The 13,829-nt window shown below is 46.1% G+C and overlaps 1 protein-coding gene across 1 annotated transcript; it reads right to left on the bottom strand.

Annotated features, from left to right (window-relative positions):
- Positions 1 to 207: 207 nt before the first annotated feature.
- Positions 208 to 993, bottom strand: LOC132490577 (proline-rich protein 23C-like). The gene has a single exon (XM_060098897.1). It carries the CDS (start codon positions 991 to 993, stop codon positions 208 to 210), a length of 786 nt encoding a protein of 261 aa, XP_059954880.1.
- Positions 994 to 13,829: the final 12,836 nt, after the last annotated feature.

The raw sequence follows: 13,829 nt of genomic DNA on the forward strand, positions 1-13,829 counted from the left end.
TGGATTTCAAGTGGCTTTTCTTTGCCCGGGTGAGCTTCCTTTCAGGTGTTTTAGTCAGTCACTGATCAAACTTCTGCAGTGCAGCCTGCATCCATAAAGCATCTGTTCGTATGATTCTTATGGTGTGTGCACAGTACACACAGCCAATGTCAGAAGACTCTTTCCTGGTCCCCGTTGAGTTGGCCAGGAATTGTGGGAGGCAGATAATTAAGGGAACAGGCATTTCCGGGTCTTGCATGGAGGACCATGAGGGCGTTGGGGACGCTGGTGAGGACCTGGACTTGGAGAGGGAGGTAGAGGTTGGAGTGGTGAGTCAGGGAAGGGCTCTGGAAGGTGCAAGTCTAGGTTGTCGTCGTGGTGAGGAGAGCGTCTCTCTGGACTAGTGTTGGGGGCCCGAGGGGACAGCTCTGAGGCTTGGCCCAGCAGGTCGAAGCCAGACATACATCCAGCCGAGGGGCGGAGCCCAGCGACTGAGACTGAAGCAGCCTCAGTCCCAGGCGGCAGGAAGTCAGCGTCAGCGTGTGCGTCCTCCTCGTTGACCTCTTCTTGGCGGGCGATCTCTGGGACAGCTGCGCAGAAGAATCCCGGCTCCAGGGCCATGTACTCCCCGGGAGCGCTCAGGAAAGCGCCCCGTCCCAGGCCCTGTCCCCACGGGCCTTCCACACCCGAGCCCAGGAGGGCCTCGGGGACCAGCATGAGGATGCGATCTCCAAGAGACACTTGCCTCACGGACGTGGGCTCGGGCTCCAGCAGCAGGTCGACGTCGGCCAGGGGCACGTGCAGGGCACAGCCGGTGGGCAGGACCACCACGAAGACGAGCGTGTCCGCGGTCGGGGGCCAGGTCAGGTTGTCCAGGCTGGGCGCCGCCCTGGACTTGGACTCGGGGCCCGCGGGCTCCTCCGTTCGCCGGCGCTTGGCGGGGCCCCGTCCTCCGGGATGCGGTCCCCACCGGTCCGCAGGGGAGGCGCTGGGGCTGCGGGGCCGGCTGCCCATCTTCTCAGTGTCGCCGCGGGCCTGGGGCCTGGCAGAAGGCCAGGAAGGGCTGGGTCCTGCAGGCAGTGACAGATCGGTTCGACAGGTGAGGCCGAAGCAGGGCGGTGGGGCGCAGGACTGCGGGACGAGGGAGGAGCCTTCGGAGCTCTGGGGGCGCCTCTCGGGATCCCTCAGTCCTGGCTTCTAGGGGAGCTGCTGGGCTCGGCTTTGCGTGTGTGAATCTTCAGGTCCTCACGTGGACGGGTCTGCGCAGGAGTGCGCCAAGGATGTTGTGAGCGACGCCGGCGGAACCTGAGTCGCAAAGCAGCCTCACGCTAAGCTCCGCCCCTTCCTAGGCTCCGCCCCTGGAAGTGGAGGCCTCTGTGTTGCCCAGTAGCCCCGGCTGTGGTGGGTAGTTTACTCTAGAGAAATACTTTCATAGGCCTCAAGGGGGCGGAGCAGTCGTGCCGCTCTAGGACTAGGCTTCCTGGGTCGAGTTCCTGGCTTTCCTTGCGTTGACCTCAGATACGGAAAACCTTAACCGGAAAACAGATTCAAGTTCAGGTCCCACCAGTGGAGCGCTGCACCAGGACAGGGAGATGTAGTTCCCTCGTCCCCTGAGACCTCGCCCTGGAAGTGACCTTTTAACTTCTTTTGGTCCAAGAGTGAGGTGAATTTTTGGATGACGTCCTTAAGCCTCTCCTTGCCTGTGATGTCAGTGACTGTCAGATCCCTGAAGGTGGTTGCCAAGAGAAGGTGTGGCTCGACTGCCTAACCAGTGTTAATAGGAGAAAACATCCAATAATGATTCTGGAATAGGTAATACTTTCATATGGTTTCAGAGGAAGGGGAAACAAACATTTCCCTCCCTGTCCTTTAACCACGTGATTGCTCACTTTGGCCCTTTTTACAAAATAGCTTATATGTTCTCATTTTGAGGGCCACATAGCATTCCTTTGTACTGAATTCCATTTAAATCAGGCTTCTCTCGACGGGCGTTCAAGCTAGTGATTTGTGAATTGGCAGACACTGGCCTTCTCTGGCCAATTGGTGTAAAATGCAGATTCTTTGCTGGATCCCAGAACCACTGCTCAGAATGCCTGGAGTCATGGGCGTAGGAAGTCTCCTTAAGCACCTCCACAAAGATTCTGTTTTGTGAGGAAGTTTAAGATCACTGCATTTGTTTTCATTCAGCAATTGAGGGGGTTCAGGAATAGGGCGGTTTATGGTTGAGGTCACATCCCAGCCTGCTGGTGACAAAGTCATGAAGGGAACTCAAACTTCCTGGGCCTGTCTTCAGGGGTTTCCCCTACACTCCTGGCCTGCCTCCGCTCTCCTGGCTGCACTTCCGGTGTTTCAGCCACGGGCCAAGAAATTCCCCTGCTTAGGTCAGGATGCTGGCCGGGGGAACTTACAGGGGCTGTACACTGGCATAGGGGGCCCTGCCAGGAACCTGAGTTCTCGTGGGGTGAATGTGGATGCCACTGGCCCCTTCCTCTATGTTCCCAGGTGATGGGAGCCATTGCTGTGCGCCTGTTGTTTGGACAGAGGGCGGGGTGGGGAGATGTTGGGGAGCTTGCAGGAAACAACTACTTTTGTCCTGGAGAATTCTGTCGGCGAAGCTTGAATATCCCATGGTCGGGGAATGCTCAATGGGGGCTCCATTCAGGAGAGTAAGTGTGAACATGCTCTGTTTTAGGGGCCAGAAGGAGGAATCCAAACTTGGCCAGGACACAGGGTGGGGCTCGGGGCTGCTGGCCTGGCCAGGGATGGGGCCCTGAACGTGGTGGCTCCTGTCCCAGCCTGGTGCCACCTCTTGTCCACGGCTCTCTTGACCTCAGTAGTCTCACATCTGGGCTCATCATTGTCCTGGGCCCTGTGAATCCTCACTGTGAGCTCCCCTCCCAAGGGAACGTGGTCCTGTCCTGAGACAAAGGCAGTTACCGGTGGCCGGGCATAGTCGCACCCGATTTCCTCCTCTGGTCAGCCTCTTTCTTTCTTTCTTTCTTTTTCTTTCTTTCTTTCTTTCTTTCTCTCTTTCTTTTTTTCTTTTTAATTGGCCGTGCGGCGAGGCCTGCTGGGATCTTAGTTCCCCGACCAGGGATTGAACCTGTCCCCACTGCAGTGAACGCTTGGAGTTCTAACCACTGGACCGCCAGGGAATGCCCATGGTCAGCCACGGGCAAGTCACTTCACCTTCGCTAACCTCAGTTTCCTTACATGTGAAATGGGGAGAATGCCATCTACTGTGCAGGGGGGCTGTGAGATAATGTATGTAAAATGTTCTTGGAACACAGTAAGTGCTTAGTAAATAGTACCTATTTACTGTTTATGATGTTTATAATGTCTTTCCCACTTGATATTGTCAGCCCTGTTCTCATTATCTTGAACAGTGCCTGGCATATAGCGACACGCAGTGAATGGTAAACAATATCATCATCATCATCATCATCATCCTAAAAAGGGGTCTGATCTGCTAGAAAGTACTGGCCCAGGTGTTTTCATGGCATAACATCTATATAATTGAGGAATGGCTTGCTGAGCACCAGATCAGATATCTTTCCTTCTTCCTTATTTTTGTTTACTCTAAGATGTCCAAAGACTGTCAGGATGGATTATCAGGCCCACTCATTGGGCTTTCTTGGTGTCCAACCTGACTATCCAATCAACATGAACTGCTTGAACCACTGTTGGGGCGGAATTAGCGAATAAATCCCGGTTCTGAGTAGGTTACAAGATGGCTGTCGATCGTCCATCTGATGAGGGCTATTCTGCTATCCCCCTAGAATGCATAACTAGCTTTTAAAAAATTCCTATTTATTTTTATTCACTTTAGGAATAATACCTGAATACATTTTTTAGAATATCTAAACAGCATAGTTAAAGCTGGAACTCCCTTCAACTCCCCACAAACTCCCAATCCAGTATTGATGTGACAAGATCCTTTTCTATGGACTTACAAACATAACACAGGGGATTTGTTTTCTTCCAGAATGGCAGAGTATTGTGGGTCTTTTTCTGCAACATGTTGGATCTTATTGCTGTTTGGTATTGTCATCCACAAAGTACATTATCCCTTCTGTCTTTAATTGGAGAGAACTTTTCCAACATGCAATACATGCTTTTTTATGAAAATGTTATATAAGAAAAGGCAGCTTCAAACATCTCTTGTACAGCAACACCTTTGTCTTTGCCTGAAGCAGAATGAGGTACTGGCCCACTCACTCTCTGCTTACCTCACAGTAATACTGGTAATTCTGGTATATTATGTTGTGCTTTCTTTACTTCCTGAACGTGTTACTGAGTGGTGAATTGCATTGAATTAGTGACGCTATCCCAATGATTTGATACGATGATGGCCTGTGTTGTCATACGATTATTAATCCTTTACTATTTTAAGAATGAAAAAACTTTCATTGAAGTAGTTATTTGGCCTTTTAAAGGCTGAGGCTGAAGCCAAATGCAGTTTGGGGTTTTTTTTGTTTTTTTTAACCAAGGACTTCAGCTTCTGTGTTATAAGTGACAGACAGTGATTTCTGTATCTTAATTTTGAATTCAGCTTTCTTATGGAATTCTCTTATTTTTTCAGTTATTTTTTTAGGTTTACAATCATATGGTTTGCAAGTGGTCTTATTTTTCTTCCCGTTAAGATTTTAAACATCTAACTTCTTTCTCTTGTCTGATTTTGTTGGCTAGTATCACCAGTACAATGTCAAATATTATTGGAAAAGTGGCATCTTTTCTTGTTCTAGACTTTGGTGGGACTCCTGCTACTGTTTGCCTATAAGCATATTGCTCAGAAATAAATGTCATGTCAAAGAATTATCAGTCTCCTCCTGCCTGTTCTATTGAATATTTAATGCGTTCTTTTGAAATATTTCCAAACTTCCAGAAACAGTGCAAAAACAATATAAAGAATTCTCCTTTATCCTCTATTAACTTTTAACACTTTGCCACATTTGCTTTATCATTCTTTATTCCTGTCTCTCAGAAAGACCACAGGATATGTATGTGTATATAGATAGGTAAATATACACATACATAAATATTTGTTCCTTGAATCATTAGAGAGTAAGTTGTATATATTCAGACTCTTTTCCCCAGAATTGTTCAGTGTATATTTCCTAACACGAATATTCTCTCATATATATTTTAGAACAGTTATCAAATTTAAAAAAATTTAACATTGCTGCCATGCTTTAATCCATAGTCCATTTTCCAATTTTGTCAATTATACTAACAATAACCTTCATTATATATCTCTATCTCTGTATCTATTTAAAAATTTTAAATTTGCTATTATTTTTCCTTCCAGCTTTACTGAGATATAATTGACATACAGCACTGTTTGTTTAAAGTGTACAAGATAATGATTTGACTTATATACATCATGAAATGATTACCACAATAAGTTTAGTTAAAGTCCCTCATCTCCTATAGGTACAAAATTAAAGAAATAGAAAAAAAATGTTTTCTTGTGATAAGAACTCTTTAGATTTATTCTCTTAACCCTAATGTGTAACATACAGCAGTGCTAATTATAGTTAGTGCGCTATACATTAAATCCCTTGTATTTATTTATCCTATAAAAGGACGTTTGTACCTTTGGTCTACTTTCATTCAGTTAACCACCCCCCTTTTTTTCTTTTTTCTTTTTTTTTTTTTTTGCCTATAAGATGCAGGTCAGGATCATGCATTTCTTTCAGGTGTCATGTCTCCTTAGTAAACTTTTTTTTCTGGAATAGTTCCTTAGCCTTCTGTTGTTTTCAAGCCATTAATATTTTTGAAAATTATAAGTAGTTATTTCTTAGTGTTCCTCAATTTGAGATTCTCTGATGTTTCCTCATGATAAGAGTAAAATTATATAAATATTTTTTGCCTTGAATACTAATAAGTGATCCTGTGTCTTTCTCTGGAGACACATCATATCCATTTGTTCCTTACAGGTGACGTTAATTTTTCTTTTTTCAATTTAATGCTTATTAGTAAAGTTATGGAGTTGGGTAATCATCACCACAACCAATCTTAGAACATTTTCATTACCTCAGAAAGTTCCCTTATGCCTATTTGCATTAAATCCTTTCTCAAAACCCCAGACCAAGGTAATCGCTGATTGCCTCTCTATATATAAATTTGCCTTTTTACTGGATATTTCATAGAAATGAATCATGCAATGTGTAGTCTTTTGCATCTGGCTTGTTTCAGTTAATATACTGTTTTGGTAGTTTATTCCTGTTGTAGCAGCTGTTATCCATGGTTTATCCATGCTGTAGCATGTTGTATATGTTGTTCTTTCATTTTACTTGAGAAGTAGTATCTCTTGTATGGAAATACCACATTTGCATTTCCATACATTCATCAGTATTTGGACATTTGGATTATTTCTATTTTGGGGCTATTATAAGTAATGCTGCTATGAACACTCCTATACATGTCTTTGTGGGGACATATGTTTTCAGGTCTCTTGCACAGATTCCAAGGAATGGAATTCTTGGGTCAAATGGCAAGTTTATGTTCCACTTAAAAGTAAACCCATGGGGGCTTCCCTGGTGGCGCAGTGGTTGAGAGTCCGCCTGCCGATGCAGGGGATACGGGTTCGTGCCCCGGTCTGGGAGGATCCCACATGCCGCGGAGAGGCTGGGCCCGTGAGCCATGGCCGCTGGGCCTGTGCGTCTGGAGCCTGTGCCCCGCGATGGGGGAGGCCACAACAGTGAGAGGCCCGCGTACAGCAAAAAAAAAAAAAAAAAAAAAAAGTAAACCCATGGAATGGTTTTCCAAAATGGCTGTACAGCTTGATGTTCTCACGAGCAATGCATGTGGGTTTCACTCTTTCCTCATTCTCACTAGCACTTGGTATTGTCTGTCTTTTTTGATTATAGCCATTCTCGTGAGTGTGTTTTGGTATGTCATCGTGGCTTTAACTTGCATTTCTCTAATGACTAATGACATTGAATATCTTCTCATGAGTGTATCAGTTAAGCCTATGTTGTGTATCTTTTATTGTTAAATATCTATTCAAATCTTTTGTCCATTTAAAACTTCTCTCATTTGCCTTATTTTTGAGCTGTAAAAGTTCTTTATATATTCTGGATACAAGTCCTTTATCTGATATGTGATTGCACATATTTTCTCCCATTGTATGGACCTTCCATTGTTTCATTGAGATATAATTGACATATAACATTATATTAGTTTTAGGTGTATTTCAAAAAATTTTATTGGTGACTTTCGATGTGCATGTGTTAAAATTTTGATGACTTTCAAAATACCAAGTTTAAAAAATGGATTGTAAATTTGGTGTTGTATATAAGAACCTTCTGCCCAACCAAGGTCTTAAAGATCCCCCCCACCTTTTTTTGAATAAATTAATAGTTTTAGTTTTTACATCTAGGTCTTTGATCCAATTTGTGGTTTTGTCTGTGAGTATGGTGTGAACTAATAATTTAAGGTTGTTTTTGAATGTGGTGGTTCAGTTGTTAAAAAGACTATGCCTTTTACATTTAATTGTCTTGGCACTTTTGTCAGAACTAAATTGACCATCAATGTAAAGATTTGTTTCTGACTCATAATTCTGTTCCTTTGACCTGCTGTATGACTATTCATGTGCCAACAGCACACTGTCTGGATTATTGTTATCTTTTGAGTAAGATTTGAAACTTAGTAGTGTAAGTCCTTCAATACAACTGCTACCCTTCCTGTAATAAGCCCTGCCACCATTGCTCAGCCTCTTCCTTGGCGTAAACGTCCCACACACATGATCAGTATTTCAAATAATGCACAGATTTTCCCTGTCTCCCAGCCTTTATAGGTAACCCTTGAGCCCTCTGACTGGAAACATTCCTTCCTGCTCCGTGACAACACACCTGCCAATCTAACAGGGTAGAACGTAACTTTACGCAGAGAATTGTTATATTAGAAGCTCACTAGAGGGAATATTTCTTGAGTTTTCAGAGAACCTCTCTGTTCATAGCCAACTGAGTCTGTTCTGAGTATATCTTTGCATTCCCACTCTGTCTGATAAATACGCCAGATTTTGACACCATATCTGACCCTCTATCGGCTAGATATTCCCGATATAGAAAACATAATGGGAAAAAAAGGAAAACAGGTAAAATAATGGGAGCAGAACTTATAAAAGTTCAGATACATTCTACCAAGTTGTTACCCAAACTTCCCACAATATCCCTTGATGCCAAAAGAAGAGCTCAAACGTACAGTTGAATGCCTTCTACAAAGGCCTTCCCATGCACTGCCTTTTTAACACTCTCATCCACCAAGAAATGAAGGATTTTGATTTGTTCAAGACCTTAAGGCCATCGACAAAATATGTATATTTCACTACCTGAAAGAAATTAATCCAAAAAACATTTGATCATCAATTCCACATGAAGCCACTTGCTTCACTCTAATGAATCTTTGCTCTGCCTTTTTTCCGTGTGCCTCTAGACCAAGGCAGTCAATATGATTTTGCTACCTGGAGAGGACGACAATATACCTGGACAGTCATGCCCCTGGAGTACACTGGAGCCCCCTTCTATTTTTCCCTGGTTGTCGATCAAGAGTTAAAAGATCTAAATTTCCCTTGTGATTTAGTCCTAACACAATGTGTGGATGATCTAGTTTGTTCAAAGAACAAGGAAGCCTGTAAAAGGATTCCATTGACTTGCCCCAACCTTAGCAAAAAGGAGACATAAAATTTCAAATATAATTATTATTTTGCCAAAATACAGCCCATTATTCAGAGCCTGACTCATCTCAGGAGGGAAAAACATCCAGAAAAGTTCACAATGGGCAGAGGGTAGTCAAACTATCACGGACAGTAGGGACAAAACCATGTAGACAAAAGAAATTTAGAAATTACTCTATCAACCAGAAAAAGAGTGGAAGGGGCAGTGGTATGGTGCCTGGGAAAGGATGGCTTTTTAGAGAAAAGTGCTGTCGTTTAAGTTTGAAGCAAACTGGGAGGTGGAGGCAGGTAGAGCTGCTTAGAGTGACCTCCCTAGAGAAAATCTAAGCAGCAGTCTGCTGTCAGAAAGCCCACTGTATTTCAAGAGGCTTTTCTTTGCCCGGGTGAGCTTCCTTTCAGGTGTTTTAGTCAGCCACTGATCAAAATTCTACAGTGCAGCCTGCATCCAATAAGCATCTGTTCCTGTGATTCTTACCATGTGTGCAATGCACACACAGCCAGTATCAGAAGACTATCCTGGTCCCCGTTCAGTTGGCCAGGAATTGTGGGAGGCAGTTGATTCAGGGAACAGGCATTTCCAGGTCTTGTGTGAAGGACTATGAGGGCGCTGGGGATGCTGGTGAGGACCTGGACTTGGAGAGGCAGGTAGAGGTTGGAGTGATGAGTCAGGGAAGGGCTCTGGAAGGTGCAAGTCCAGGTTGTCATCGTGGTGAGGAGAGCATCTCTCTGGACTAGGGTTGGGGGTCCAAGGGGACGGCTCTGAGACTAAGCCCAACAGGTCGAAACCAGGCACACTTCCAGCGGAAGGGTGGAGCCCAGCAACGGAGCCGGCTGTGGCATCCATCCCAGGTGGCAGGAACTCAGCGTCCGTTTCCGCGTCCTCCTCTTTGGCCTCTTCTTGGCAGGAGATCTCTGGGACAGCTGAGCAGAAGAATCCCTGCTCTAGGGCCATGTACTACCCGGGAGTGACCAGGAAAGCGCCCCGTTCCAGGCCCTGTCCCAAGGGGTGTTCGATGCCCGAGCCCACCAGGGCCTTAGGAACCAGCATGAAGATGCGATCTCCGAGAAACACTTGCCTCACAGACGCTGGCTCGGGCTCCAGCACCACTTCGGCGTCGTCCAGGGGCACGTGCAGGGTACAGCCGGAGGGCAGGACCACCACAAAGATGAGCGTGTCCACGGTCGGGGGCCAGGTCAGGTTGTCCAGGCTGGGCGCCGCCTTGTACTTGGACTCAGGCCCCGTGGGCTCCTCCGTTCGCGGCGCTTGGCAGGGCCTGGTCCTCCAGTGTGCGCTCCCCACCGGTCCGCAGGGGAGGCGCTGGGGCTGTGGGGGGGGCTGCCCATCTTCTCAATGGCGGCGCGGGCGGCGCTCCCAGGGCCAGGTAAAGAGCTAGGTGGAGTCGGTCCTGCAAGCGTTGACTCCTGGTTGACAGGTGAGGCGGGCCAGGTCTCTGTGGTGCAGGACTAGGCAACGCGGTTCGAAACTTCGGAGCTCAGGGGGCCCCTCTCGGTCCTGGCTTCTAGGGGAGCTGCTGGGCTCGGCTTTGCGTGTGTGAATCTTCAGGTCCTCACGTGGACTGGTTTGCGCAGGAGTGGGCCAAGGATGTTGTGAGCGACGCCGGCGGAACCTGAGTCGCAAAGCATCCTCACGCTAAGCCCCGCCCCTTCCTAGGCTCCGCCCCTAGAAGTGGAGGCCTCTGTGTTGCCAAAGAGCCCTGGCAGTGGGGGGAAGTTTACTCTAGTGAAATACTTTTATAGGCCTCAGGGGGGCGGAGCAATCGTGCCGCTCTGGGACTAGGCTTCCTGGGTCGAGTTCCTGGCTTTCCTCGTGTTGACATCAGATGTAGAAATCCTGAACCAGAAAACCAATTAAATTTCAAGTCCCACCAGTGGAACATTGCACCAGGACAGGGAGATGCAGTTCCCTCGTCCCCTGAGACCTCGCCCTGGAAGTGACCTTTTATCTTCTTTTGGTCCAAAAGTGGAGTGTGTTGGGGATGGCATCCCTAAGCTTCTCTTTTTTTTTTTTTTTTTTTTTTTTTTTTTTTTTTGCGGTACGCGGGCCTCTCACTGTCGCGACCTCTCCCGTTGCGGAGCACAGGCTCCGGACGCGCAGGCCCAGCGGCCATGGCTCACGGGCCCAGCCGCTCCGCGGCATATGGGATCCTCCCAGATCGGGGCACGAACCCGTATCCCCTGCATCGGCAGGCGGACTCTCAACCACTGCGCCACCAGGGAGGCCCCCTAAGCTTCTGTTTACCTGAGTTGTTAATGACTGTCAGATCCTCCCAGTGGTGTCGAAAGGGAAAGAGATGTTAGGATTGAGGGTCTTAATTGCAGTCACTGCAGGATCAACTTATATATCTATCAGTTTAGCATGATGGTCATTGTTATACTTCCATTAGCTAAACCAACAGTTCACATTCTCTAAATTGACCTACACTACACTTGAGAGGTGTATCTGTTGTAGTCCAATTGACAAACGATGAAAAGGTCATGCCAAAGGAAGAAGCAATTGGCTAGAGCCCGGAACTAGCAGATCTGGGTCTGACGCGTCGGGCTCCCCTCAAGATGATGCAGGTGGCAGCGCCTTGGATCTGGGTGTCACTTTAAAGGTGAGTTTCCCGGCAGATGGTACTGGTAAAGGGAAGGTGTGTCTCAACAGCTTATCCAGAGTTAATAGGAGAAAACACTCTATAATTACTTTGGAATGGGTAATACCTTCCTCTGGTTTCAGAGTAATGTCAAACATTTCCTTCCCTGTCCTTCAACCATGTGATTGCTCACTTTGTCCCTTTTTATAAAATAGCTTGTATGTTCTCGTTTTTAGGGCCACATAGCATTCCTTTGTACAGAATTCTGTTAAAATCAGGCTTCCCTTGATGGGCATTTAAGCTAGTGATCTGTGAATTGGCAGACACGGGCCTTCTCTGGCCAATTAGTGTAAAATGCAGATTCTTTGCCACATCCCAGAACCAATGATCAGAATTCCGGGAGCCACAGGCATAAAAATTCCTTGTACGCACCTGCACAAAGATTCTGTTTGGGGAGAAAGTTTAAGATCACTGAACTTGTTTTCATTCAGCATTTTGGAGGTTCAGGAACAGAGAGGTTTATGGTTGAGGTCATGTCCCTGCTTGTTGGTGACAATGTCATGAAGAAAACTCAAACTTCCTGGGCCTGCATTCAGGGGTTTCCCCTATGCTACTGCCTGTATTCACTCATGGCTGCATGTCCCATGTTTCTGGCTGCTGGCCGAGAAATTCCCCTGCTTAGGTCAAGACTCTGGCTATGGGGAACATTCAGGGGCCATACACTGGCTTGGCGGGCCCTGCCAGGAACCTGAGTTCTCGTGTGGTGAATGTGATGTCGCTGGCATCTATCTCTATGTTCCCAGGTGATGGGAGCAGCTGCTGTGCTCCTATTGTTTGGACAGAGGGTGGGGTGGGGAGGTGGGGGGAGATGTTAGGGTGCTTTCAGGAAACAACTAATTTGGTCCTGGAGAATTCTGTGGGCAACACTTGAACATACCATGGTCAGGGAATAATGGGGGCTCCATTCAGGAGAGTGAGTGTGAACATGCTGTGTTTTAAGGGACAGATGGAGGAGCCAAAACCTGGCCAGGACACCAGGTGTAGCTCAGGGCTCTTGGCATAATCAGTATTGGGGCCCTGAATGTGGTGGCTACTGTTCCTGCCTTGTACCACCACCTCTTGTCCACTGCTCTACTGACCTCAACAGTCTCACATCTGGGGTCATCATTGTCCTGGGCCCTGTGAATCCTCACTGTGAGCTCCCCTCCCAAGGGAATGTGGTCCTGTCCTGAGACAAAGGCAGTTACTGGGGGCCTGGCATAGACACTCCCAATTTCCTCTTTGGGTCAGCCCCTTTATAACTGGGTGATCACAGGAAGTCCTTTCACCTTCTCTAACCTTAGTTTCCTACGTGTGAAGTGGGGAGAATGCCATCTACTGTGCAGGAACACAGTAAATGCTTAGTAAATGGTAGCTATTTACTGCTTATTATGTTTATAATCTGCCTTTCTAACTTCACAGTGTAAAGCCCTGTTCTCAGAATCTTGAACAGTGCCTGGCATGTAACCAACATCCAATGAATGGTAACCAATATCATCATCATCATCCTAAAAAGGGGTCTGATCTGTTAGAAAGTACTGTTCCAGGTGTTTTCAGGGCATAACCTCTATGTAATTCAGAAATGGCTTGCTGTGCACCAGATCAGATACCTTTCCTTCTGCCTTATTTTTGTTTACTCTAGACGCCCAAATAACGTCAGAGTGGTTTATCAGGCCCACTCATTGGACTTTCTTGGTGTCAATCAATACTGACTATCCAAACAGTATGAACTGCTTGAACCACTGTGGGACACAATTAGCAAATAAATCCTGGTCCTGGGTAGGGTACAAGATGGCTCTCTACAGTCCCACTGGGAGCGGAAAAGTGAGAGAATTTGGGCACAGGAAGCCAGGCACAAGATGGATATCACTGAGTGAGACTCAGGACTTTTTGCAACATTGGTCATCTGGGCACAGTGAATGCTTCGTACCACCATTTGAGACGCTAGGCACAGGTCCAGGGCACCAGCCTGACAGTACTCTTGACATTGGCTCTAATGAGGGCCATTCTGTTATTCCCCAAGAATGCATAACTAGCTTTTTCAAATTCCTATTTATTTTTATTCACTTTAGGAATAACACCTGGATGCATATTTTAGAAAATCTAAACAGCATAGTTAAAGCTGTAGCTCCCTTCAACTCCCCACAAACTACTAATCCACTATTGATGTGAGAAGATGCTTTTCTATGTATCAATATTTACAAACTTAACACAGGGAATTAGTTTTCTTCCTGGAATGGCAAAGTATGGTGGGTCTTTTTCTGCAGTACGTTAGAGCTTATTGTGATTTGGTATTGTCATCAGCAAAGTACATTGTCTCTTCTACCTTTTATTGGAGAGACTTTTTCTAACACACGATACAGGCTTTTATATGAAAATGTTGTATAACAAAGGGCAGCTTCAAACATTTCTTGTACAGCAACCTTGTTGTATTTGCCTGAAGCAGAATAACGGTAGTGCCCCTCTTGCAGTTTCTATTAATAAGAGGACTGGCATTATTGTTACTATGTATAAAATAGATAACTAATGAGAACATT

Source organism: Mesoplodon densirostris, chromosome 5, assembly GCF_025265405.1.
Source record: "Mesoplodon densirostris isolate mMesDen1 chromosome 5, mMesDen1 primary haplotype, whole genome shotgun sequence".
In the NCBI taxonomy this organism is placed as follows: Eukaryota; Metazoa; Chordata; class Mammalia; order Artiodactyla; family Ziphiidae; genus Mesoplodon; species Mesoplodon densirostris.